The 26,457-nt window shown below is 37.8% G+C and overlaps 4 protein-coding genes across 6 annotated transcripts in view; 3 read left to right on the forward strand and 1 right to left on the reverse strand.

The window, feature by feature from the left end:
• LOC113760989 (DExH-box ATP-dependent RNA helicase DExH7, chloroplastic) overlaps positions 1-7,424 on the forward strand; it is a 35,917-nt gene extending 28,493 nt beyond the window's left edge. Inside the window, exons 30-34 of the mRNA XM_027303772.1 lie at positions 229-321; positions 1,472-1,687; positions 2,106-2,198; positions 3,123-3,245; positions 6,935-7,424. Coding sequence (XP_027159573.1) covers positions 229-321; positions 1,472-1,687; positions 2,106-2,198; positions 3,123-3,245; positions 6,935-7,012 — 603 coding nt within the window. The 3' untranslated portion in view covers positions 7,013-7,424. The remainder of the gene's footprint in view (positions 1-228; positions 322-1,471; positions 1,688-2,105; positions 2,199-3,122; positions 3,246-6,934) is intronic.
• Positions 7,425-8,327: 903 nt separating this feature from the next.
• Positions 8,328-12,027, forward strand: LOC113763525 (uncharacterized protein At5g49945). The gene is made up of 3 exons (XM_027307358.1): positions 8,328-9,695; positions 11,104-11,307; positions 11,388-12,027. The coding sequence occupies exons 1-3, from the start codon at positions 8,553-8,555 to the stop codon at positions 11,613-11,615; spliced, it is 1,575 nt and encodes a 524-aa protein (XP_027163159.1). The 5' UTR covers positions 8,328-8,552; the 3' UTR covers positions 11,616-12,027.
• Positions 12,028-12,337: 310 nt separating this feature from the next.
• Positions 12,338-20,941, reverse strand: LOC113763524 (phospholipase ABHD3). Its single transcript, XM_027307357.1, has 14 exons — positions 20,568-20,941; positions 20,348-20,437; positions 19,971-20,032; positions 18,872-18,972; positions 18,378-18,467; positions 17,304-17,426; positions 17,066-17,143; positions 16,347-16,432; positions 16,026-16,074; positions 15,349-15,405; positions 15,148-15,278; positions 14,360-14,443; positions 13,885-13,954; positions 12,338-13,181 (listed from the first exon to the last, which is right to left on the reverse strand). Exons 1-14 carry the CDS (start codon positions 20,825-20,827, stop codon positions 12,663-12,665), a joined length of 1,800 nt encoding a protein of 599 aa, XP_027163158.1. The 5' UTR covers positions 20,828-20,941; the 3' UTR covers positions 12,338-12,662.
• A 1,235-nt stretch (positions 20,942-22,176) lies between these two features.
• Positions 22,177-25,758, forward strand: LOC113760689 (protein WHAT'S THIS FACTOR 9, mitochondrial). 3 transcript variants are annotated; one of them, XM_027303367.1, is made up of 3 exons: positions 22,177-23,633; positions 24,009-24,095; positions 25,128-25,758. In XM_027303367.1, exon 1 carries the CDS (start codon positions 22,278-22,280, stop codon positions 23,502-23,504), a length of 1,227 nt encoding a protein of 408 aa, XP_027159168.1. In that variant the 5' UTR covers positions 22,177-22,277; the 3' UTR covers positions 23,505-23,633; positions 24,009-24,095; positions 25,128-25,758. The 3 variants fall into 3 exon arrangements, with proteins under 3 accessions (XP_027159168.1, XP_027159167.1, XP_027159169.1); XM_027303366.1 differs by having other exon boundaries at positions 25,131-25,758; XM_027303368.1 differs by lacking the exon at positions 25,128-25,758 and adding an exon at positions 24,233-24,740.
• Positions 25,759-26,457: the final 699 nt, after the last annotated feature.

A 26,457-nucleotide genomic window follows, 5' to 3' on the forward strand; every position in this document is an offset into this window, starting at 1 on the left:
AAAATGGGTAAGCTTCCACTAGATGCAGTTCTCTGCCAAGTGCCAGGACTTCTCTTTAAATTCTTTGATTTTACTGTCTCTTCATTTACCGATAAGTCATCCTTAGATCTTGTTCTGGACCTTGGATTGATAGTCACGTGTTTGTTCTTGTCTTTTGAGGTTGTGTATGCTCTTGGAATTATATATTTGAGTGTTGAAAACTAACGACTGGTTATGACTTTGAATCAGATTACAAGGAGAAAGCAAGACAAGCTTGACAGCTGGCTTTCAGATGCATCACGAATGTTCAATATGTACTCAAACCATTCTGCAATAGTTAAGGTAATAGCTTCATGCAATCCCTAGACATATTTGTTAAAGATGACTTCTTCTACAGTCTTGCTTCTTCTTGAGTCTTCTGAATTACTTCAAGCAATTTGTGATGGTTATATCATATGTTTATGTGCTTTCTTTCTTTTGCTCCATTTTGCACTACACATTAGTTGATATATCTGATCTTAGGGAAATTTGGTGGAGGAATTGTGATTTGAGGCATACCAACTGCGAAGCTTTTGATGAATTTACTTGTCAAATTTTCTAACTAATAAGTAAAAGTTTTCATCCATTGCACTTTGTGTAACTGTGCTGTCTCACTGCAGAACATGTCAGATAGGTGAAGTTTGAATCTGTGACTTTAGATTTAGAAGGATTTTGAATAAATGAATTTGAAATCCTTGTTAGTCAAAATACATGGTTTGGTCCATCGTATGGAAATACGGGATTTGCAATGAGGGATTTGAAATACACTGTATAATGACTGAGAGTTTGGAATTTTCTTGTTTTAACATCTTAAATCCCTCCCCAACTGGTGGGATGGAATTGAAATCCAAGTCTTTGTTTTGCTAACCAAACAACCAAGGGTGTTCGGTTCAGGATTGCAAATCCAAATGTGCCTAATCCATCAGAGACCCATAAGGAACTTTAAATTATGATGATGTGACTTGTGCGACTTTTGTTGATGAGATTTTTGAAGCTTTCTAAGAAGGGAGAGAGAGAGAGAGAGAGAGAGAGAGAGAGAGATTGAGATTGTCATGACACTTGGATGGGCCTTGATATTTGGGAGGAAACTAAGTGGCTTGTTAAGAGATAACAAAGTCATCTTTCGTAGGTAAGGACCTTAAAATATTCCACGGCTACAGTACACTGCTTTGAAGTAGTCGCTACAGTACACTGCTACAGTGCTTCGTGAAGTATACTAGAGTGTTAGGCTTGAACTACTGATGAGTATGGAACATTTTGACCTGCTATTATGTGACAAAATTCTAATAGTTAAAGTTGGTTTCACTAAAACAGTTGATCAATCGCTTTGTTGCAGTTTAGTATATGAAGAGGTTGAACACATGCTACTGATTTAAATGCATTCTTCTGTTACACCCATCTGGATTTGATTGCATTTGAGCTTTGCTAGATATTTATCCTTTTTTGGATGTAGGCAATTGTATGTGCAGGGCTGTATCCCAATGTGGCCACAAGTGAAGAGGGCATTGTTGGATCAGCTCTTGGCACCCTTAAACGAAATGCAGGTTCTCCATCTAAGGGTCAACCTGTTGTGTGGTATGATGGGAGAAGAGAAGTTCACATACACCGGTCCTCTGTCAACAGTGGTTTAAAGACCTTTCAATACCCATTTCTTGTCTTTCTTGAAAAGGTTTGGTTTCTTGTCAAACTCCAAAATTTCTGTGATCTCAATTGTTTAAATCTTTGTTCTACAGCACGTCATTTTTATATGAAAGTATTTGGTAATTTGAAATTGTGAATCTTGCTTTAGGGAGGAATGCCCTGACTATTGTATTTAAGCAAAACTAGAAAGGCTTTGATAGTGAATTGAATTGGTTTTACTAGCTCAAGGATTTTGTAGTGGATTTGTAATCCATTAGCTACATCCGACAGATGTTTTGCCTGTACTTTTTGCGGAGTATTTCAGTTTTCGCATTGCTTGTTCTGATTTTTCCATTTGGACTATAATGTACAGTAGTTATGTGCCAACATCTCTTATTGGGTATCATTTTCTCTTCGTTCTCAATGCGGTAGGTGTACAATGTTATTCTCACATATTGGCTCTTCAGGTTGAAACAAATAAGGTATACCTGCGTGACACTACAATTATCTCTCCCTACTCTATTTTGCTGTTTGGTGGCTCAATTAACGTGCAGCATCAGGTACTTTCTACCTTCCCTTGGTGGAATTGCTGTAGTTTTGCAGAAGTGCTGTGTAACGCCTGTAACTGAATTTTGTGTTGACTTGGTCATCAGTCTTGTTGAGATGAAAATGCAGACACTATGGCAGTTCATTATCTTCACAAAATGCTTCTTCTGCAGTATTTGTCAATATATAGCGTTGCACAACCATAAGGTTTATGGGTATTAATGAATTCATACCATAGATTCCCTTTTCCTCGTGTAATCAAACTGCTTGTGGGAGAAGCTAGAGCAGAAAGAAAAGCTTTATGGTTTTGTTTGTCCTTTAATAGCAGTAACAGTGACAAACAAGGAGGGGCATGAAATGGTGAAGGGAAAAAGAGATAGCATCTACTAAATCTTTTCAATTTTTTACTTCTTTTCATAAGTTTCCGTAGTGTTTTATTCTGAAAGTTTGACTTCTTGAAAAGTATAAGGTTTTTGATTGAAAAATTATCAGATGAAAGATAGGTGATGGATTTGGCCTAAGGTGAAACTTTAGATCTAGTTTGTCAACTCTTTTGTCTGTAACATGGCTCTTTCTGTTGTAAAACGTAATAGATCATTAAAAGAATATGAGCAGGATGATGTAATCCATCATAAAGATCAAAGAAAAGATAGAGGTCTGAGAAAAAGAGAAATGTTTTCAGGCTGACTGACAATGCATTCCCAACTGACATGGACGTAAACATATAGTGCTTTTGAGCAGAATGACATAATACTGGAAAAGCATTATCATGTGCATTTTTTCTTTTTCTTCATAGTAAAGAAAAAGGCTTTCAAAAGTAGGAATTAGTTGTTCAGGCTGATTAAGGAACGCTTTTCTAATGCATATGGTGGCATTGGATTACCACTCCGTTCATTAATCCTCTAATCGAACAATGCTTACTGGTGATGTTACTGCAGACTGGACTGGTCTTTGTGGATGATTGGTTAAAAATGGCAGCACCAGCACAGACTGGTGTGCTCTTTAAACAACTTCGCTTGACTCTGCATTCTATCCTCAAGGGACTGATAAGCAAGCCTCAGGTACCTTTATGGTTTTGTTTTCCCACATGGTATTATTGCGTGACCAATAGTCTAGCTTCAACCACCAACATGATTCTGTTGCTTGCCAGAATCACAAGTTAACTAACAACTCTCCTTCTTCTTCTTCTTCTTCTTTTCTTTGTATGAAATTTATGTTTGAGGTGCATTTATTTTTATTGTTTTCCTACGCAATGCACAGGTGATATGACAAGACATTAATGTTTTAAATCCTTTCTTAATTTCTTAGTTGGACTGAAAACTATGCAAAACATTAGCAGTTTATTGGGTAAGCAACTGCTAGATAGAGGTGGCAAACTGGATATTTTGGATCATAATTGGTTTCATATTTTTGGTTCATAGATTATATGATCCTATCCACTTAAATCCATATAATAAATGGTGGTGTGTGGATTGGATCTAAATGGATGATGGATATCCAATTATCCATTTAAAAGCCATTTAACTAATCCGCACTGTATATCATAACCACATGTACATGGATTACTTAGAAATGTATGTTTTGGCCTGCAACAGAAAAAGGCCTCGGATACATTGAGAACTTCATTTTTGTCCTTTTGTATACTAACTTTTCTTTTTAATCAAATGGACTGCTCCTAATGAGTCCCTTAATTCTGATTTGGATTCAAATTCACCATATAGCAAAACAAATGTAAATATTTGCAAAAAATCTGAAGATCACACTTCTCAGACTTCAATATCCCCAAAGAACCTTTGATAGTACAATATGCATTTTACAAATTTATCAAAACTTGGAAGATGGCCTTTCCAAAGTGCATGTCACACAATTGAACACAGAATAGTACTTAAAAAGTCGAATTTCCTTTATGAAAGCAATTACTCTTTTATATCAACTCTGTATCTTTTTTCAGGATTTGACATACTTTGGTAAGAAATCAGGCAAATAAGTGAATAACATCACTTCAAAAATTTTTTTATAGGGTAAAATAGAAAATAACTCCTTGTGATTTTGTAAATACACACATTGACCCCTTATGGTTTAGAACCTTACATTTTAACTGCTTTTTTTTGGAATTACATTTTAACCCCTTATGTTTTAGACTAATGTGATCTGTTAGAGTTAACAGTCAAATGGTGTTAGTCATACTTTTTATTACGGAACAGTGATTAAATTACTCAATTAACTTTAGAATAGAGGTTAAAATGAATTTACAGAGAAACTTTGAGGTCGAAATGAAATTTCTGTTATTGTTTTCTCCTTCCCCAGCTAAGCAACAAGAGTGGTGGTAGATCTATTCCTCTCCATGGCCCTATGAATTCCAGCCACTGTTCACAAAATCCATTGAAGCCTCCCCACCATCTCCGTCCACTTTGAATGCAGATTATTACTATGACAATAATTTATCCAAACCCGTTAAAGCCTATCCAAACAACAAAAATCATTTTTACTTTTTTCATCAATTTCAACAGAGACGGCCAAGCACTTCCTCGTTCAGCCCAAACCTGCATTTTGATTTTTAAAACCCGCCAAGAAAATTCAACAAAGGTGGTTGTGGTCTCGGTGAATCTATGACAGCTGTGTGTTTTTCTTTTCTTTGAGCTGTCGTTGCGCTTGAGCGGCCTAGACTATTGAGAGAAAGAAAACTGAGTTTTGGATTTTTTTAAAGACTAATTAGTTACAGGAATTAACTTTTGGGATCAATTTTGTTTGATGAGAATGAGGGTGGCTGATGAATGATAGTGATGGGTCTGATGACTACCAAGCTTCTTCTTCTTTGGGAGAAGATAAACATGGGACCTGCCTGCTGGGGAGGGAACGGAAAGAGATAGACAAGTTAGATTATATTTTTCTTCCTTTTTCCTGATAATTGGATAAATATGGATAAAATGGTTTATCCATTTAAATCCACCAATTTAATTGGTTTTAAATGGTTATCCATTTGAAGTCATTAGATTTATTTTAGTCATCCAAATCCATATAATAGTGGTTTACACGGATGGATAAGTGGATTTCAATCCAGTTTGCCGCCTCTACTGCTAGATTTATTTGGCTTATAGGTATTGGATCCCACGTGCTGCTTCTTATAGTCTGTATTTGGTATGGAACAGTTTCCAGAATTGATAAGGAAATTAATGTCGATCATTAGAAGGAAGAACTTGTTCATGACTTACTGCAGTGCTGCCCCTCCCTCTTTCTTTCTGGTTTGTTGCTGTTGAATTTGATAATTTAGCCAAGTCGTAATTTTTTGAAAAAAGTATAAGACACTTTCATCTAATGCTGTCCCAATTGAGTCCATTGATGTTAAGTCAATCTTAGTCCTTCCAATATACCCTACATAGTTTTATTTGTATACGAACCCATCATTTTATCTGACTTTAGCTAAATGAAGGCATAATAGGTATAGCTTAAGATCTATTCATGGGGTAAGGTTGGGGCAAGAGACGGTTGGAGAGTGTGGTTTAGAAATGAGGGACGACAGGAAAGAGAGGTATAGAGACAGTGCGAGACAGAACCAAAGGGGGAATGCAAGAGAGATTGAATTTTGCCAGTACTACACCCTTGCCTCATAGTTTTCTTCGTTTACCATGGATAATGCAGTTTGTTTTGGACCTTTGAACATATATGGAGTTAAATGCTTTCACTTGGACTCAACATGGAAATGATTTTATATCCACCATCTGGGTAGCTGGAGACGGGACAAAGATGTGCAAGGGGTTTAGAGAAGCAATGGAAGGACCTCCCATGTTGAGTTCATTGTTGTTAACTTAATATTAATCTTCTAATTTATCCTATAAAAGGTTTAATTGTATGCAAACCCATCATTTTCCTGATCTCGCCCAAATGATGGCATAGTAGGTAAAGCTTAAGATCTATTGGGTGGGGTTGGGTTGGGGCAGGAGACAACTGGGAGAGTAGGGTTCAGGACAGGCAAGAGGTATGGAGACAGGGTGAGACAGAACCGAGGAGGTAGTGCCAGAAAAATTGAACTTTTCCAGTATTACACCGTGCCTCGTGATTTTCTTCATTCAGGATGGATAATGGGCTGAATGTATAAATTGTTTTGATATCCGCCAGCTGGGCTAGCTTGAGACTGGAAGGAGACGTGCAATGGAAGGTGGGGGATGTTGAAGGTCTGGAAATAAGTAGGGTAACATCTTACATGTCAGCTTTTCATTATTTTTTCTTCTTGGCTGCTATTTTAGATGTGGTTCATTCTTAGTTAATAACCATAAAGAAAGAAAACACAAATTTGGGAGATCATGGATCATAAAAGTTACATATGAGGGGGAGGTTTGGAGAGCTAGAAGGGTTGTTCTATTGAAGAGGTCGCAGATGTCTTTGTTTACAAAAAATGTGGTCATATTACTTGTTTAGAGAACATAATGATTTTCTTGATTCTGAGATTGGCTAATAATTGAATGGAGTACTTGGGCTGATCCAATTAAAGTTCTTCAACGTATGTGGTTGGATTGATCTCAGGTTAGGATTGCTAAACCCAAAATATTAGGACTTCTCTCTCTTTGGATTTATTCTTGCTTTTCCCCCGGCTTTCATACCAAACATTTGTTACACGTACTTAACAGGTGCTGATATAATAATGTTGCCTGAGTCATATATGCTTGTTACCCTTTCTGTCTCTTGTTGATATATTATATTTCACTCCTTGCACTTTGATGTAATGAATGAATTTCCTTTACCGGCTTTTCAGGCTGTATCAGTCACAAGTAATGAAGTTCTTAGGTCTATAATCAATTTGTTTCTGGAAGAAGACAAAGCCGTGAAGTAACTCGTTCAATCTTGGGCTGAGGCATGTTCAATGCTCTGCCTGTCCCTTGAAAAAGAAGTAGCGCCGCGCCCTGAACCATTTAGATTGCTGCTTATGATTACCGTCTATGGTCACCGTGCCATGTAACAAGCTTGTCGACATCTGAGATTTGGAGAAAATGGTTACTTCATGCTTACCCTAATTATTCGGCAAGGGAGAAGCTCCATGTAAATAGTCGTTCAAGGTGCTCAGATTCGTCCAATCACATGCTTCAAGTGTAACTTTTGTTCCATCTTGATGGCACTGTAAAGATCTCATGTCAAGCCCCTAGAAGAACATCTAGGGTTGACTAAGTTACATATGATCTATATTCAAAATGTAGAGATGTTCAAGTGCGATACCGTAATGTGATGCCTGCCGTTTTGTCTTCTCATTTTCCTCGTCCTGCTATTCTTTAGTGAAATGTGGCCCCCGGCCCCGCCCCGGGGCGGCGGCTTTACTTGCGTGCTGTCCGCAATCAATAATGAAGTTTTTCGGTTAACCATTGCCTGATGTTTGAGCCTAAAAGAAAAATGAACAAACTAGAAGTAGCAGCGGTATACTTTGTGGAACTTCTCTCAGTTGAAAAGCTACTAGAATTCCACTATATCTGATCCTAATCGTGTTCCTTTTAGCATGGTTGCTACAGAAGCATTTAACCGTGATCTCATTCCTGACAGTTCCATGGTTCAAAGTCTTGGCCGAGTCATTACTGTCTCGAGTCTCTCCGATCCGACTTTTTGATTCGACACAGGGACGATACGATTCCGAGATACTCGACTTGCCGAGGTGTCATCGTGAAGGATTGAAACGGTCGAATAACATCGAATCATTCCGAATCAATTCGAATTTTTATTATTTTTACTAATTTTTTAATTATTTTTGTTTATCATATTTTTTATAATTTTTAGAATATTAAATATTTCAAAAATTCGCGTCTCGCCGAGATCGCGACTGATGTGTCGAGATTGATGTGGAACGGTCCAGACCGACTTTGAACCATGGACAGTTCTTGCGTGTGTCCATTTGAATTTGTCAAGATAGAACACTTGATTAATTTCCTTTGTCATTCCTTTACAAAATTTGATTTTGTTGAACCCAATTCACAAAATTAACGATGAATTAAGCTACTCGAGAACAAGAATTAGTTAAACTAACATTATTGTAACCAATTTAAGCTCTTTATATATGTATGTGTGTGTGTATGTAATTTCTATTCAATTTAGTTGTCTTATTTTTTCTTTTCTTGACAAAACAGACCAAACAGATGCAGGCAAATACAAAGTACCGTTTCCACCGTTGGCTGTGAAAAGTCACGGTCGCCTAACAGAAAAGGGAAAAATAGCAATCCATCTTCTCTCTGTCTTCTGATTTCTGGGGGGAGTGGGATCTCTCTTCTGAGTTTCTCTATTCCTATCTCTCTCCGCTGTATACATATATAGAATTGGAATAGAATCAAAATCCCAGAGAATAATAAAATTGGTGAGGGTGGGAAGTGGAACCCAACTCAACTGGAAACTGAATGGTGATGGCGAAGAAGCCCCAGAGCCACTCCCACTCGCTGATGATGATTTCTTCCCCACTCTCCCTTTTCTTCCCAAGAGGCGGAGACAGCCGTCTTTACTTCATCGCCCTCCTCTCTCTCCTCTCTCTTCTCCTCCACCGTCTGTCTATCTCAGCCGCCGCCTCCGCCTCCTCTTCCTCTCAACCCCACTTCGAAGGCTTCGACGCCGATGAGGATGACGACGAGCAGCTCTCGCTCGCTACCGACCTCCCTCTTCGCTCCCCTCCTCCTCCCACCACCCTCTCTTCTCCCTCTGACCCCACTGAATCCCACCATGGACCTCCCTCTCCGGATCCCAAACCCAAGTCCTCCGACGACTCTTCTCCCAGCTCGGATTTGAAACAGCCTGCTCCTCAAACCACCACCTCGTTTGAGTATTACTGGGATGAAGATGAATTCGAAGGGTTCCCCCAACATTTCCCTTCTGAAATACCTGATGAATCTAAGGACTCAGCCTCCGCCGCTGCCGGCTCCGATCACAAACCGGATTCCGGTTCACCCGAATCCGAACCCAACGCCACTGTCACTCCTTCGAGATCAATCAAGTCATTTACGGTTGAAATTGTATGTGGGTCGTTTTTAATTGTGTTTATTGTTAACTACTTTACTGGGAAAAAGGAGAATGAGAATATAGCTCTATCTTGGGTGATGAAATTTGCGTCCAAGGATTCTATTTTCGATAAGAATTTTAGCTTGTTAGGCATTGGGGAGGCCGATGATTCGCCTTTGCTGCTTAAAGAAGGGCAGAGTGTGTTTAAATTTTACGCGAGCGGCAGGAGATTTTGCCAGGGAATGTTGGCGACGTTGGAGTTGAAGAGCAGGCATGATTTGATATCGAGGTTGTATAACATGGTGGTGCCTTGTAAAGATGAAATCACTTTTGAGGTGTATATGAATGATGATGCCATGGATCAAGTGGTGTTTGCTGTAGCGAGGAAGAAGCTGGCAAAAACAATGCAAAAGGAGGATAGGGATTTGCAGAGGTTTGCGGGTTTGGTGGCACCTCCTAGCGGGAGGAAGTGGCTGGTTGAGGAGTTGGCTGTTGTATCGGAGTCTAAGGAGGTTGCTGGGGATTTGATCACCGAGGCCGCCCTTGATCAGGTACTGTTTTTGGTTAAAAAATACCCATGCAGGCAGGTGTTCATTGGTTCCAGAAACTTTCTTTGAATGTTATATGGCTTCATTTTTACCTTTTTTCTGCATATACATTTGCATCTTGCATTGTTAGCTATTTAGCCTAGTTGGGTCCTCCTTGGTGCTGAATATAAATCTCCACCAGGTTGGTAGTGAATGTTTTGCTGGTCTTCTTATTGAGTTCTGAGTATTCTAGGAAGATTGTGCAGGTCTTCCCTTTGTCATTTTGAGCTCCGTTGTATAGTGTATTGTTGAGTAGTTGATATGGTTGTCAAGATATTGACAATGTGAAGGGGCAAAGCAATCATATGTTTGTGGTCTTTGCATGAAGTTGTGCAAAATTGCAAATTAAAAGTTGTGCAAAATTGCAAATTAATGATGGTTATGTATTCTGTTACAGATCCAAGGTCTGAAGGAATTCTTTGTGTTTTATCTGGCTTGGGTGAGGTTAGGGAGCTATATTTCCTTATCACAGTGATGCGGAAACTCGACAAAGTTATGAAATGCTCTAGTTAATTTGGATGTTAGATGCTGTGGAGGAAGTGGGAGGCGTAGATAGATAGGTGTCAACTTTAAAAGCTGTATAGAAGTCCTAAGACATTGAAAGTGAACCTTAACTCTGGAGGCTGGTGGTTCATTTCTACCCTCCTTGTTAACTTTCCCAGCAACAAACTTCCCCCCCTCCCCCCACCCCACCCCAAACCAAAAAAAAATGTAGTGTAGATCTTCATGCAGTTGAGATATTTCAGCATTGAGCTTTTTCATCAGAATGAAATTTTCATTGGTTACTTCAGACTTTGAAAGAAACTATTGAAGATAGTGGCAGAGAATTCAATAGTAGAAATAGCTCTCAGATGATTGTGTTTTTGGCTTTTTGGTCCTTTATCAACTATTTGTACTATGAGTTGAGAAATATAGGATTAAAAATTTAGCAGTGTTATTAGTCTAAGTTGGATAGGTAACAATGATCCAGAAAAAGCTGATTACTTCAGGTGGAATGGTTGAGATTGTGTTTTGAGCATGTAATTCTTCATGCATTTCTAGTGGCATAGAGATTTCAATCATATAAGTGTATTGTCTGTTTTTCCTTTTCATACGTGCTTTGTGTGGATTGTGTGAACATTGAACAATGATGGTTTACACTTTTAGATACACCGCTCATTTAAGCCCCCTTCACACCCCCCACCCCCCCAAAAAAAAAACCCTGGCCAAAAATATTATATAAAGAATGAGAAAGTGGTTCTTCTTATTCCTTCCTCTTTCCCTTAATTGTTCAACCAATAATAAAGGGCTCTGATGGTAAGTTATGGAACGAATTTCTATTAGTTGCTTCTCTGGAAAGTTATGTAAAATGAGTTCATTTGACTTCTTAAAGGTATTTGGTGAAAAAGCTTTTGACAAGTTTGGGAAGGGTTTCATCTCACTGCATTTCTCCGACCAACATTTGGGTTCACACAAGAAGATGCTGGTGTTCAAGTTTGCTTTGCCTGATGCCAAAAAGATGGCTGACATGTCCCGATTGGTGGCTCTTGTGCCTTATTACATCGACTTAATTGGCCGGTACAAACTAAGCTCACATGTAAGTTACCGGTAGCATTAGTCTGGTGCATTTAACTTCAAGGATTTTCACTTGTGCTAACTGTGAGGTGTTTATTTTAGGCTCGCTCAAAAACTGAAGCAGCCAGGTTAAAGGTGGCTCAAGAGATATACAAGGAACTTCAGAATACCCGACAAGAAGCCTTGCAGAAAAAGAAAGCTGATCAGAGGAAGAAGATGGAGGAGGCTGAAGCCAAGCTTAGTGCTGAGGCTCTTCGCAAGAAAGAGGCGAAAGAGCGGGCTCGTCAGATGAAAAAGGCCATGCCAAAAATGAAGATGACCAGGGCTTAGCCGTATGTTTGTAAGTTGCATCTGTTGGCCAGGACGTCTGGAAATCTTTGGGTCCTGTCAACGTTCTTTGTTTCGGATTATGTTAGTTGCATTGACTCCTATTTCCAAGGGGAGGACAATAGTAGATTGAATGATACTACTCCACGGTTCTGTACTTCGGTTTAGATAGTGCGCAAAACTACCACACCTTTGTGGCCTTTACCGTAGCGTTGGTTTTGATAAAGAAATTGATTAATTGCTTCAAGGGACAAGACAATTTTGCAATTAATCTGAAGATCAGTTCCATTGAGACGGTTTTTTGGTGGTTACCGGTTAGGGAGTTGGCATGTTTTTATATGTATAATAGCCAATAGGTTGTGTAATAGGTTTATACAATGGTAATAAGAAGCTTCATGACAATCCTCCTCGATTAGTCGTAAGCCTGGTTTACTGGACGGGATTCAGAAATGAAATGGTATCGTAGGAGCCTTGATAATCCATTTAGAAGATTAATAACAATAGATAGTGGTTTATTTGTAAAAATTTTTTTATTACATCATAAACATGTTTTCCAACAATATTTTGATCTTCTTAATCATTTTCTTAATGTCGCATCTATTACATCAAAAGAAAAAAAGTACTGTCATTGCTGGTTGTTTGGAATTTATTAATAAGTACAAAAAAAAAAAAAACACCTATTCATCCATCATCACATCATTACCCCCGGCATCCACAGAGTCAGATTTTTCTTCAAGGCTTCAAGCAGATACAGGCGACTTAACATCAACGGAAGTTTACATTGTATTGTGTGCATGTATTACAGACACGATTCTTGTCAGTCCAAGATTATCAACTTATGAACCGACATCAATTCAAAGATGATGTGAAGCTCAAGCTTCCCAACAGATTTTGAACTCCTTTTTTTATCATCTTCTTAATGATATATTCCCCTCACCAAAACTATCCAAACTCTGAATATCATATCCCTGGCAACATGAGAAATGATATACAGAGCCAGAAAACAAATACTTAGAATAAGATCCAGAATAATTAATCCGCGATATAACTTCATTTCCCAAGTGAAGTTCGTGAAAACACAGTGCGGAACTTCTTCTTGAAGAACAGGAGAAGAGCAGAACCCACAACTGGCCAGGTGGTTATAATTGCTATGTATGCCAACAACCACATTGATTTCCTACTGTGACGTGATAGCTTATCTACACACCTTTTAACTGGAGCAATTATGTCACTAGCATTTCGTCCTGAAGCTAAAGCATGACCAGCTGCCACATTTGGCGTTTCTCCATTTTTTCCAGTATCAGATAATTTATCCTCAGCCTTGTCATGTTGGATACAATTATCATTTTCAAGAGACCTTACTTGAGTTGTTTGCCCATTTCCAATTGCAGCTACAGCAGAAACTGCATCCTCAGCCTTGTCATGTGAAGCCATATTATCATTGTTTAGATGCCCCATATCAGCTAACTGCCCATTGCCAATTGCAGTTACCATTCCATCTTCCACAACATTTACATATGGCGCCTGATCAATTGAAATTTCTTCAGGACTGGGGGATGCCACTTGCATCTGCATTACGTGACATGGTCAAACGATAAAATTTTCAGTACAAGTGCATTTACATAGAATACAATTCACTACATTTTCTAGCAATTTTTGCAGATCGAACACTGACCTGGCCCAAATAATTTTTGCACTGCAGAAAATTGTGTAGACTCATTGAAGAGAATAGTTGGGAATTAACTTAAATGACATTGTGTTTGGATTTGAAATAATTACTGTAGCACTTTTTGTGATGCGATGTATGTGAGATAAAAAGGTGGTTGGAAATTGTGTTTATGATGTAAGCAAAACAAAATTTGAAATTTTTTTTGGCAAATCTGGCTAACCAAACGTAAGAGTTTACAATATGATGTGTCGAGTAATGAAGAAATTAATAGGTGCAGATCAATTTTTCAGTGGAACCCATATGTTCTCCCAACTTTATTGTGCCATTTCCTTTTAAGATCACTTTATTCATTTTGCCAATGCCAAAACTTATATTTCAGGTATCTTATGCAAGTTACAGTGCCACCTTGTCTCCTTAATAGGTACTCAAAGTACATTATTTTGCAAACCGCACATTTGAAATCTCAGTCTGAAGTCATATTACGCAATTTAGTGTTCCTTTACTCAAGGAAACAGCTGAATTTAGAAGGCATGATGACCATCCTGGGTGACATGCAAACTTATAAATGAACAAGGAGAATGAAAATTAGTGAGTTCTATGCACCTCTTTACTTGTGTGAATCAATGGGTTGGAGTTCAGAATAGAGAAGAATTCATCAACAGCCCTTACCCACCTGCAAGGAGGAAACTTCACTTTCAACAGTATGACCAGAAATTGTCAACCAAATCCAAAGAAACTACTAATGTACGCACATTTTTGTTTTCCAGGAAATGCACACAACACAGGTCTTCTAAACAACAGTGTCTTGGTTAAGAAAGGCCTCTTTTCATCCATAGGCATGTATGTGGTCACATTTACGCTTAAAGGCACATATGACAAAGACCGTCAAGGTGTATAACTCAATTGGAGAATTGCCTTATCTGTAACCCAATAATTGCATTCATTCATCACTAATTTTCTTTCAGAAATCTAAAATGTAGCCACTGGACAAGTATCTTTTCATCTCACCATTATGATTGAATAGATATTATTGGTTAAGAGTCAATAGACAGACAGTAAAGAAACGATGAGAACTAACCAGACACTTTTTGCAGTTATCCCTTCAAAATATGCTAGGTGTCCTCCGTGCTGTGTGGTAGCCAAAATGATGTTTTTATTTGCCCTACAAGAGAAAAATGCTGTTTGTTTTAGCAGATTAAACAGGTACTACATAAAGCAAATAAAGGAGACTAATAGAATATTTAATTGGGATGGGAAGTAGAGAAGAACAAGGAGATAGGTAACCTTACTTTCAAGAAGTGGATATTTCGAAAAGTCAAAGCTCTATGTTTAAGTTTGAGGACGTCAAACAGAATTTATACACACAGTTTACATTACAGAGTTTGATTCCTTAATGTTTAAGGTCTTCTATCAGCCGACTGCAGAAACAAAGAACCCCCAACTAAAAACCAACTTCATTCTGGCACAATAGTTACACAAATGCTGAACACTTCTAGGTCAGAGGTCCACAAAGAACTTTCTTTGAAGCTGGAGCCTTTATTGGCTGCTTTAACAGATCATTGTACTATTTTCCAGCTTAGCATCCTTTTGCTTGTTTGATTACCAAATCAAAGTGAAGTATTAATAGTAGAAAAGACATCTATGATATGAATCTGCCATCTCCTTTACACTCTCTTCAGTGCAAGACATTTCATAGTCCATCAAAATGGTGATTATTTCAAGGTTATAGATTCCATTTTCTGCTCAGTCTCTTGACACCATCTTTTATGTTTGGTCGCACTTATAATGACAAGATGGCTGGAAATAAAGTGCACTTCAAAGGTTGTTTAGGCAAATCAAAAGACGCAAAATGATATATATACGCACCGACACTCATCCCATGGAATTGCTTCCCTTGTACACACTGGATCATCTATAGCACTGATGCATAGAAGAGGGACCATAACATTACCAACATAACCAGCACTGCTGCAACGCCTGTAGTATGTGTCCACAGTCTGGAAGAAAAAAGCAAGCATAGTCAGGAGGAAACAACAAAAAATACAATAATAAGCCAAAAGGTTTTACCTCATACTTTCCAACAAGACGAGTAGCATAATTGTCAAAGTCCCGGACAGAACGTGACTGCAAGAAAGAAAACCAAAAATCATATTGACAACACTAGCAAACTCCAGTTATTGAACTCCATTCAACTATAGACAGATGAAAACACATGAAACAGAACTGCATTAAACTCAGAATTTCAACTGCGTTTTGTTTTAAGATGTTTTATGACTAGGGGAGCACAGCAATAGACATTTTGTCATTTCCTATAGGCTTCTAGTATGCTATTGCTTAGTATTGCCACCTTGTTGGAACCAAGCTATTTGTAGTCCTACTAGATGCAGGACACTTGTGCTCTTTCTCCTCGTTGTGTATCTAAGCTAGAAAGGAAAACAGAAGCAATTGAAAATGAAAAGAAGTCCACTGGTCATCAGGTTTCTTTTCTCTTTATTGATTTGCTTGCAAGAAATATTTATACCAAACTATGGTTCAGTGACATTGGTATCAACAAACATAGTCTAGAAGATGCTTCCCTAAACCTCCGCATATCAAAACAAAAGAAAAAAAAAGAAAAGGGAAAACAGAAGGAAGAGGAAAATGGAAAAAATTGGCAATGCAAGGTCAATATGGTTTCCTCATATTCAAGCAGGGTTGCCTTCAGAGAAGGCAAAGCCAAAAGTAATAAAGATATCGTAATTGACCTTTGTAATGCCTTCCCAATCTGCAAGACGAGAGAGAACACTCTGGTGTCTACCAAAACAAAAGAATTAGTGTGGTAAAATAAAAGCATAAAATTTTCATAGCTTAACACGAGTTAGAACAAATATGTAGAAACAGAAAGTTTTTATGCTTGTTTGGGAGACAAGTCTTGAATGTAGAATATTGTAGTATTTTACAATAAAAAAAAGTTGGGAGGACATTGTTAATAATGGATTGCCCAGAGAAATGGGTAAAAGAATTCACAGGAAAAGATCAATTTGGATAAGATCTAAGATAGAATCGCCAAGTGATGGGAGACATACAATTGGGCAAAACCTTTTAAGCCAAATGTTAAGGCTTTGTCATAGAACCTCTGCACAAGCCTGCGGCTAATAAATCTGTCACATATCTGCAGCAAATGAGAAGCAGTGATCGAGTTAGAGAAGAATTTATTGGAGAAAATGAAAAGAGCTGATCCAGTTGGAGAAGAATTTATAAGAATGGATTGATGCATCAAAGAAGCATAGTAGCACAAGCCACTACACTCGAATCTTGTTCTTAGTGACAACCAAACTAAAAGAATCCAGTATCACAAACATGATATAAAAGAAAAGACTTTTGAGATAAACAACTTTATCAAAAGAAAGAAAACTGAATGTCACAAATTTACTTTTTTCCATATCCTTTTATTCTCGTTAACAAATATCACTTGGAGGCCGAAGAATCATATGCATAGCCATTCATGTAATATAATCATTGCATAAACTCAGAAACGGAGCACATCATGATATAGAGATTTCATTCACTTCTGGAGAAAATGAAAAGGGCAATTAAAATACACTTTTTGGAAGTAGTCATAGCCCAGTGGTATGCTTGAGCACACAGAAAAAATAATGTTACTTAAATCTGTCAAGTAGCACATAAATGTCGACTAATTGCATTAAAGCTGGAAAGAATAAAGCAGAGCACCAATCTTGACCAAAAGTCAAAAACAACAATTGGTATCAAAAATAGTGGTGAAACGCATGGTCCTTTAACTAACCAGAAGGTCCCAAGGAGAACAGATAGCTGCAGCCCCAATGATGGGAGTTTTAAGCCCTTCTTCACCAAGATACTTTACCTGAAAATATATGAACCTCATGACAAAAAAGCAATAGAAGGAGTTCAAGGGATGACCCTAACACAAAGTTCTGCTACAGAACACTATCGCATTATATTGAACACTTCTTTGGCATCAGATTCCTTGTCTAGAACAACTAAGACAGAAGTTGAGATTATACCAGTATATTAGCCCCAATGCTAGTTCCAACAGTGAAAAGAGGAGCTTCAGGGTGTTGACAGTGAATATGTTCGATGACTTTGCGAATATCTTGTGTCCATCCAGCATTATAGAAGCAATCAGACTGCCATATCAATACATGGGGGATTCATCAATAAAAGCTCAAGAAAATGAAATGAGAAAAATACTTCGTTCTGACACATTTGGAAGCTCAAGCAACATCCCAGTAGAAAAACAAAATGGTTATGCATGCTAACATATATGTCCATGCTGCTCTTCTACTTTTTTCAAGGCCTTGACAATGATTGCTTAGATCAGCTACTTGTAGCCTGCTTTTCAACTAAAAAGGGTCTTCTAAGATGCTCTCAATTTTTCTTGACTTCTGCTTTTAGCTTATATTAAGTTAATCAAAAGCTGATTATGAAATGTTGGCATTGAGTTGCTTTTGGAAAAGAAACTTTTGGGTTTACAAAATGTTTTAAATGGAGAAATGATTTATCTGTTAAAAAGTTTTCTATAATAATTACTTCTCTATAGTTTGAATTAAAAAGCTGAAGCATTGAACAGGCCCTTAGGATCAAAGGAAGAGATTCTGATAATGTTCAAGGAGAATGGCAATGAGTTAAAAGGTAATAGAGTTCAAAGTTTCTACTCATAAATGGCACTCTACCTCTACTCTTATAATTTCTAAAGTTCATAAACAAAGACATTATTTCTCTACATGACGTCGCTTGAGCACAACTATGCATTTATGCATAAGGGAGAAAAATTAAGTCCAGGTCGCAGAAAAAACAAGTAAATTTAATGAATACTCTGACTCTATACAGTTGATCTTTGACCTAAATTAATCCTAAAATTTGTCCCTATCTTAGATATAATGTGTGAAAAAAAAGCAAATATCCTCCACTTGAGGATACAAAAGGCTTTCATTTTTTTTAACCATCATAATGATAAAAGTTCAAAATCCAGCTCTTTTACACACTAGCATCTTGAGAAAGGAAGTCAAATATCCAACAGAGTTCAGTATCTCAATTAAAAGGAATTAAGCGCATGGGTCAATGTAACAAGCACTTACAGTTAATGAAACTCCCCCAAGCCCCCGATGATTGCTCACAACTACATTCCATCCGCATTTTGCCATCTTGAAAGTCAAGTGCCTCACATACTGTTGAATAGATATGTTAAGGCAGAAGCGAGTTTAGAAAGAGACAAAACAAGCAAGCAATTTGCAAAACAGGTTGTTAATGTCAACTAGCCCATAAACTGAGGTTCAGTCAGCAATTATGTAATGCCACAAGAGTGTTGTTCTTTTCATCTACATTTACCAAATGGCAAATAACAATAAGATCAGCACTGCCAGATTATTAGAACCTCCTTGTCAGATCCCAAAGCTAAGATATGCCAAATCTCTAAGGATGAGCCGATAAAGTTACATGGCTCTACTTTTAAATGATGTAAAATCAGGAGAAACAACTCTTACACAAGGAAAAACAAGGAAAAGCCGTAAGAAATGTGAGAAAATGATGACAGCAGGCAAATAGTCCAGAAGGAAGAGCCAAGCAAGCTTACAGCAGCATCGGAGTCACTAGTCAAGCCAGGTATGACTATCATGATAGGAATTTTTCCATCAGGGATAATTGCACCATTTTCTTGAACACCTGGTTTCATTACTTCAGCCAGAATAGAAAAAGTTAAGGAACCTTTGTCTCTCAATCAATAATACAATCAGCGCCAAAAGAGCTGCTAATTTAAGACAAGGAAGGAAACTACATCTTTTCAAAAAGAAAAAAAAAAAAGATAATTTCACTAAAATACTAGGAGATCCAGCTAGCAAGGTTATCAGAAGTCCGCATTTTAAACAAAGGAATTCATGCGAACCAGCCACAAAATTTCAAATGCCAACATAACTAACAAGAACTGTTGATATATGTTAGCACCTTAATTTACTTGGCAGCATTTGGTAATGGTTCTTAGGTGTTGTCTGAAGGAGGTTTATAACCTACCTCTAGCTCATGTTTTTGAAAATATTAAAAACTAGAACTTTCCAATCTTTCAAATCTCAAAAGCAATTAAAGTTAACTACTGATCTTCCAGAAAAGTTACACTTCAACATAAACAGTTCAAAGAATTTTAATGAATTTGGCTTTCTACTTCCTGGGTTAATACCCCAAAAGAACATCCAGCCCTGCTTCCAATGGCCCAAAAATTTGCAACGAATCCTAGTTGTTAGCTACACTGTGGTTTTGTTTCCTTCTTCTTTGCTTATTTGGAAATACCAAACAACAAGAAAACACAGTAAGGCCATAGAGTTCAGAAGAAGCTAAGAACTAAGTATCTCAATGTGATTTTTTTTTCCTTTTATTGTTTTTAGATTTGTGATCAGTGAGCCTCAAAAATAGTTGTTAATTAAGATATACGAAAGTAATTTTCTGGATTACCTCCAACGTGAGTCCTTCAGATTTACTAGAAAACACAGCTCAATTTTGCCAGTAATTTCTAGAAAATCAACTCATGGCTAATACAAACTTTTTACCCATTTAGAACATAATATCATTAAGCTCTCTAGAATGAGGTTTGGATGGTGAATATGAATGAATGGGTAGCAAGGAGAATGACACCATTTCAAGTGAAAGGCAGTCCAAGAACGATGCAGGAAGGAGGTGTTTACCATCAGTATGCATCAACCAGTCCAAAGCTATCGTCCCACCATCAGCCAACTTAAACAGCTCTCTGGATACAGGGAGATGCATTATTCACCAGGAAAATAAGTAAAACAACTACTATTTCATAGGTAACGCAGACAAATGATTAGGCTTTAATTGCATGCAAATGCATCGATTGCAACCGTCCCATTAAAGCATAATAAACCATTTAAAGAAGGAAATAAAAGTAACAGAGAAATGAAAAAGAAAATAAAGATGAAACCGCTGCTAAACAAACATATAAAACTTGTATCTTTATCGAGGAAACATGCCAAGTCAAACTGTTAACACTAGTACTTATTTCATAAAGAAGAGAAATTCAATGAAAAGAAAAAAGAATCACCTTGTGTAGTTATAAGCAGGAGGCCTTCCAAAGAAGGTTAAGAAAGCAGTCTGCAGGTGAGGACTGCAAAGCCAAGGTGTCGACAAATATCTGCCAAACTCCCCAAAAGAAAAAAGGAGGGAAAATGGACACCAAAAAGTGGGGGAAATTAAGAACAAACAAATCCACCCCATTTAAGAAGAACAACTAAAAAAGTGATGAAAATGTAACAGCCGAATACCTGGAATGGAGAATTTTACATTTGGAAGCGACGAAGTGGTAGACGGGAGAAGAAGAATGGAAGGTCAAGGACACGGGTTGCCCAGCGAATCCAGTGAGTAAATCCCGGAAAAAATGGATTTCAAGAAAATGGCAGAAACAGAGGAGAAAAATGAAGAAAGCTCCGAAGAAATAGTGGGAGATCGGAATGCTGAAGGCAGCTTTAAGCAGCAGCTCGTACGACGGAACCGATTCAAAGGAGCTGGAAAAGCAATCCATCATGGCGATCTTCTTCTTCTTCTTCTTGGAAAGGCCAAAACAAAAAAGGGAAATTGAGCGTTGAGATGTTCAAAAAGCTCTAATGTGTTGGCCACAGTCCCATCGTGGAACCGAACGGTGGCCGGTGTAACAATAGTCATATTTATGGGAAGGAAAATGTTTTATGCGTGCGTGTGGGCTGCAAATTCCTCTTCGGAGTTTCAGTTTCCGCATTGTTGTGTTGGTGGTCCCTACTCCCAATAAGACTATAAGAGTAGTTTTTTTGGTAAGAAGAAGTTAGAAGTTGGTGCGTGTATTATTAGGAAGGAATATTAGTACAAATCTTGTTTGGATTGATTATCTTTTGAAAAATAAATTTTTCATATACAATATTATAATAATATATAAATAAAAATAATTTTAAAAATATCAAAAATATAAAAAAAAATAATTTTAAAAATATAAAAAATAACCTCATTTACAATAAAAGTTTTGCCCCTACGTTATTATAGTAAAATATTTCAAAAGCACCCAAAAAAACAGTCAATCTAAACGGAGCTAGTAGATGACTTTAGCAATATTGATAGAAATATTAGTTACCCCAAAAAAAATATATTGATAGAAATATTAGGGGCCGCTTGGTTTGAGGGGTTTGGCATGTGGAATGACAATAATTCCAATATTTAGTGCTTGGTACACTGTAATGACAATTAAAATATTGGAATCATGCCCAATTCATGATTCCTGACTAAATTGGGAGGAATCACTCAAAACCTTCAACTCATTTCCAACGGTGAATAAATTCAGAGACCACTTGGATTGCAACCTCCTGCAAGAAGGCTGGTGGCCATAGGTGGATTGCAGTTGTGCTTGCAAACGCATTTCAAAGGATGGGATGGAATTCACCATTTCATTTTGGAATTGTTTAATTAAAGTTCCATTTGCCAATTTCAGAACAACGAAAAATAAAAAGACACCATGTGCCAAATCTTCTATTTCAGACATGGATTTTTGATTGATAATTGCAAAACGAAGCACAAAAGAAGAAGTTTTGATTGGTCTGGTAAAGTTAGCGGTGGGGAGGCATCGAGCCAAGAAGACAAAAAGTCCAAAGGAGAAAAAAAAGAAGCAAAAATAAATTTTAAGACCCAGCCCACACCAAGCATTGCCTGTGGGAATGATAGCACCAATTCAAACCCATACTGATTTTCTATCCATTATTCCATTTCCCTTTCCGATTTCTAAACATGAACCAAGCGGCCCCTTAGTACACTTTAGTAAATAAATTCCTTTTTTTTCCCGCTTCAATCCAAATGAACTGAGGCACCAATATGTCACTGCCAAGTGGTATTTTAAATCTATCACGCCTTCAGGTGCGTAACCTCAGAAGGCGTAGGCTGAATAGTCGATACCAGTAGCGTTTTCATTCTTCCGATGTTAGCGATCAGCCTAACGGAGCCCCCCTCTGCAAATCATGGCCGTCCTCCCCCTCCTCCTCTGTATCGGCCGCCGCCACCAGTGCCTCCACCACCAAATTCGCACTTTTATAAATGCCAAAGTGAAATGGGTACGCGACCCCTACCTCGACAAAGCCGTTGAGAATGAGAAAAATCTTAAACCCTTGCTCTCACTCAAAAATCTAATCATGTCTCAACCCTCCGAAACCTTACCCCTCTCCTCCATCTCCCCGCTAAAACCCCACCTCAATCTCCCCACCACCGCCTCCAAATTCGCCCGAAATTACCCCTTAATTTTCAAAATATTCAATCCCCCGACCAAGAGGCCCATGACCGCGTCCCATCCTCATGTTAAGCTCACCTCTAAAGCCATCTCTCTTCACAACGATGAAACCCTAATCTTGAACCTCTCGCATTATAAGAAAGATGTTGCAGAAAGGCTTGCGAAGCTTTTGATGCTCACAAGAGCTAAAAGACTCCCTTTTTATGTGATTGACAAGTTTCAGTTTGATTTGGGATTGCCCCATGATTACAAATTAAGCTTCTTGCCCGATTTTCCTGATTATTTTAGTATTTGTGAGATGGGTTTTAAGGATTTTAATGGGTACGAGGCGTTTGGGTTGGAACTGGTGAGGTGGAGGGACGATTTGGCGGCGTCATTGGTGGAAAAGTTGGCTAGAAATGAGGGTATAATGGGAAGTGAGTTACAGTTTTCGATGAATTTTCCTAGGGGTTTTGATTTGGAGAAGAGGGTGAAGGACTGGGTTGAGGAATGGCAGAATTTGCCCTACATTTCGCCTTATGAGGATGCTTTTCAGTTGGCTCCAAATAGTGATCAGGCAGAGAAATGGGCGGTAGGGGTGATTCATGAGTTGCTTTCTTTAATGGTGTCAAAGAAGATGGAGAGGGACAATGTGTATCTGCTGGGGGATTATTTAGGGTTCGGCTTAAGGTTTAAGAGGGCTTTAGTACGTTATCCAGGGATCTTTTATGTGTCCAACAAGATTAGTACACAAACTGTGGTTTTAAGGGAGGCATATAGGAAGAATTTCTTGATTGAAAAGCATCCATTGATGAAAATGAGGTACAAGTACATCAAACTCATGAATACTGTGATGAGAAGAGGTAGACCGATGCCAGATAGTGTTATGCAGCGCAGGAAGCGATCAGCCAATGCTGCTAAAGGAGGTAAAAGAAAAGAAAAGGGGGATAAATGGACAGAACAAATGTCAAAGATTGCATGACCCCCGTTGTCAACCACGTTACTGGAACAGGAAAGATTGAAGACCAAATGGCAGCATTGGTGTTGCTGTGCAGAGTTGCAAGTCAATGATTGCTGAGAGCAACATCAGTGATTAGGACAATGACAACAGGTAATGGTAATAACAGCATGTACTTCCAAGGATAGGACTGCAGTCATGTATGGGCTTATGCACTGATTATACTTTACAAGTATATGGATGGTTACCAACAAAAAAGTACATGCTTGAGCTTTATTGGTACTAAAATTTATATGGCTGCTTATAGGGCATGATGTTTCTATTGCAAATAGTTCAATTTAAGAGAAGTTGTGCAATCATGCTTGATCATCTCTGCAATCCAATTAGAACCGGTTCCGTATACACTGATGTCGAATCAGGGATTGTGGTTTTTAAGTCCTATGAAGTTTAGAAATTTAACACTTTGCTTTCTGTAGAGTTTTTCATTTTGTAAATCTCATACTTTAGAGCCATACATCTAATTTGCAGTACTACGGCACTAGTAGACTCCTCCAGAACTGAGAACATGTAAAAGGAGGAAGCAGGCGTATGGAGCTTCTGCATCAGCTAAACAAGGTTGACATTTCCTTGTATACTTTTCTGCAGATAATTAGGATCCTTGTTTTGTTTTATGATTGCTTCTCTTTGATTTCTAATGTATCCTTAGCATGTCCTGCTTGCCCTATGGTACTAAGGCCTTTTTTCATAACTAGGCACAGAGTTCATCAACTTTGATTTGATTGGCCATCTACAGTCATTTAACTCTGAGAGAGAGAGAGAGTGAGAGAGAGACAAAGACTGAAGAGCAAAGAGTGGGAAGAAGCGTTCTTATAAGTTGTGGGGGAAGCAATATCACCTTTTTAGTAATGTGATGGTTTTTATGAGTAATTCTTATGTAATGGTAGAAAAGATAACAAGTGGCAAGCCATTGTATTAGGTGCAGTATAAGTCACTCAGATTTCCTATGCTATCAACACTTCAATGACGGGAACATCTCCTGGAAGAAGACTTGGGCTATGAGACGAGTGATTTTGGAGGATAAGCAATGATCGACCGGGGATTTCATTTTCTCCATCTTACTGTTTTGCGGATGTTTAATTTGTACTTTACTTTGATCTTCATGGTGTCAAATATGTTTCCTATGTACATGATTATTCGTATGTTTGTGACATAGATGTTATATACATGTAGAATGGATCACTTACAACTGTTGTCTACTGATATTTGTGTTTGTGTGTCTCAGAGAGAGAGAGAGAGAAAGAGAGAGAGATAATATACATATATTGGGTTTCTTTGCACTCAAAAAAAAAAAAGGTTTCTTTGCATTTGCATGTATGGATGTGCGTTTATGCGTCTACATGCACAGAGATGCACGAAAGCAGGAGGAAGGAGAAAAGGGTTTGATTTCTTGCACTACCTGCAGTGGGCTTATTGTGGTTTGGCTATATAGGAATATGGTACAGGAGAATGGCAATTTCTTAAAATTCAACACTTATGCTGTATAAATGTGGTAGAGGGCCTTGGAGTCATTTTATGATTTGTATCCGGACAACATATTTTTTATTACACTGCAAAGGATCATTTTATAGCAATACTTTTTGTTCGCAGCAGTAATTTCTCAGGTAAAAGAGCCAAGTTACTGTTTCCTTGAGGCTTGAGGAGAGTTGAGAATCAATGAAAGAAGGTGGAACATGGGTATATCCTACATGAAGCAATCTGAGAATGGAGCAGTTCTTTATAAACCATAGGATGCTGTTCAGATTGAAGACCGAGGAACTTAAATGATGAGGTCTCTCCAAATATGTGTTCAAGCAACGGAAAAAATTTAGACAAGAAGCGATTTGTGGGTATTAAAATGGTCAGATGCATATGCAAAAACAGTACGATAGAGGCCATTCACTTAGGACGACAAAAGCAGTACATTGGTAATATATGAAAAGAAACCCTTCTACTGGTGACAGTATGTGGATTCGTAGACTCTTTTAATAAGTTTAGAAAGGAACGATTCTAGCCTACTAAGGGCAACCATTTCCATTGGATGCCTTGATATGTAGGTGTTCCCCTCTATACTTTTCTAAGTACTTGCTCGATTAGCATGAGCAATGGCTAAAAAGTATTCAGCAGCTCTAGAAATATTTAACTTCTAAGAGCACCATATGTAAGGTTTTTTCTAATTGTAACGTGCCTCGATTTCCATGACCTTTTCTAAAAATTGATGTGGAGCCCTTGAACTTTTAAATTCTTAATTTGAGTCCTTGATCTGTGAATGTTGAATCATTTCATACTTGATGTTTGTTTAGCATTAGTGTAGACATCAAAATTTTACTATTTTTCTTCATTTTTATTCCTATTTTTGTTCATTTTAATTAAATTCTATTTATTTTAATTTATTTTGTTTCATTTCTATTTCTTGATAAAAATCGCTTTTTTTTAGAAAAATCGGAAGAAGAAAAGGAAAGGAAAAAGCTAAAAAGAAAAGAAAAAATCAAATACAGCTGAAGTACAGCGCGTCTTCTTCTCCAGCTGAAGTACAGAAGCAAGCTACAGTACAGAAATTGCAGCATCCATTTTGATCCATTTTCACTAGTTTTTTTTTTTTTCCCTTTTTTCCTCCATTCGATCATGCCAGTACCAGGCCACTTGGCATTGATTCAAAACATCAAGAAATTTAGGATTAAAAGCCATCTAATGGATTAAAATGGCCACAAAAAATGCAGCTCCAATCTCCTTCCTTAGTTCTAGGTTTTGGGGGGATTTTGTAGCTATAAAAGGCTATAAAACGCAGCCATGATGAGGGATTGAGAGGGGCGGCGAAAAAAAAAGAAAAACAGAGAAAAAGGATGGAAAAGAGAAAAAAAGAGAGAAAAGAGAAAAACATAAATTTATGGAAAATAAGGTGACCAGGTTGAGCCGTCAGCCCGCTTCATCACTAAATTCC

Source organism: Coffea eugenioides, chromosome 2 (genome assembly GCF_003713205.1).
Source record: "Coffea eugenioides isolate CCC68of chromosome 2, Ceug_1.0, whole genome shotgun sequence".
Classification (NCBI taxonomy): Eukaryota; Viridiplantae; Streptophyta; class Magnoliopsida; order Gentianales; family Rubiaceae; genus Coffea; species Coffea eugenioides.

Excerpts from the sequence above, each read along its gene's own strand:
- LOC113763525 (XM_027307358.1), top strand. The coding sequence starts at position 8,553 with ATGGTGATGGCGAAGAAGCCCCAGAGCCACTCCCACTCGCTGATGATG. Across the intron at positions 9,696-11,103 it reads CCGAGGCCGCCCTTGATCAG|GTATTTGGTGAAAAAGCTTT; the intron begins GTACTGTTTTTG and ends GACTTCTTAAAG. Across the intron at positions 11,308-11,387 it reads GGTACAAACTAAGCTCACAT|GCTCGCTCAAAAACTGAAGC; the intron begins GTAAGTTACCGG and ends TGTTTATTTTAG.
- LOC113763524 (XM_027307357.1), bottom strand. The coding sequence starts at position 20,827 with ATGATGGATTGCTTTTCCAGCTCCTTTGAATCGGTTCCGTCGTACGAG. Across the intron at positions 17,427-18,377 it reads TTGGGGGAGTTTCATTAACT|TCTGATTGCTTCTATAATGC; the intron begins GTAAGTGCTTGT and ends TTGATATGGCAG. Across the intron at positions 16,433-17,065 it reads GTTCTCCTTGGGACCTTCTG|ATATGTGACAGATTTATTAG; the intron begins GTTAGTTAAAGG and ends CATTTGCTGCAG.
- LOC113760689 (XM_027303367.1), top strand. The coding sequence starts at position 22,278 with ATGGCCGTCCTCCCCCTCCTCCTCTGTATCGGCCGCCGCCACCAGTGC.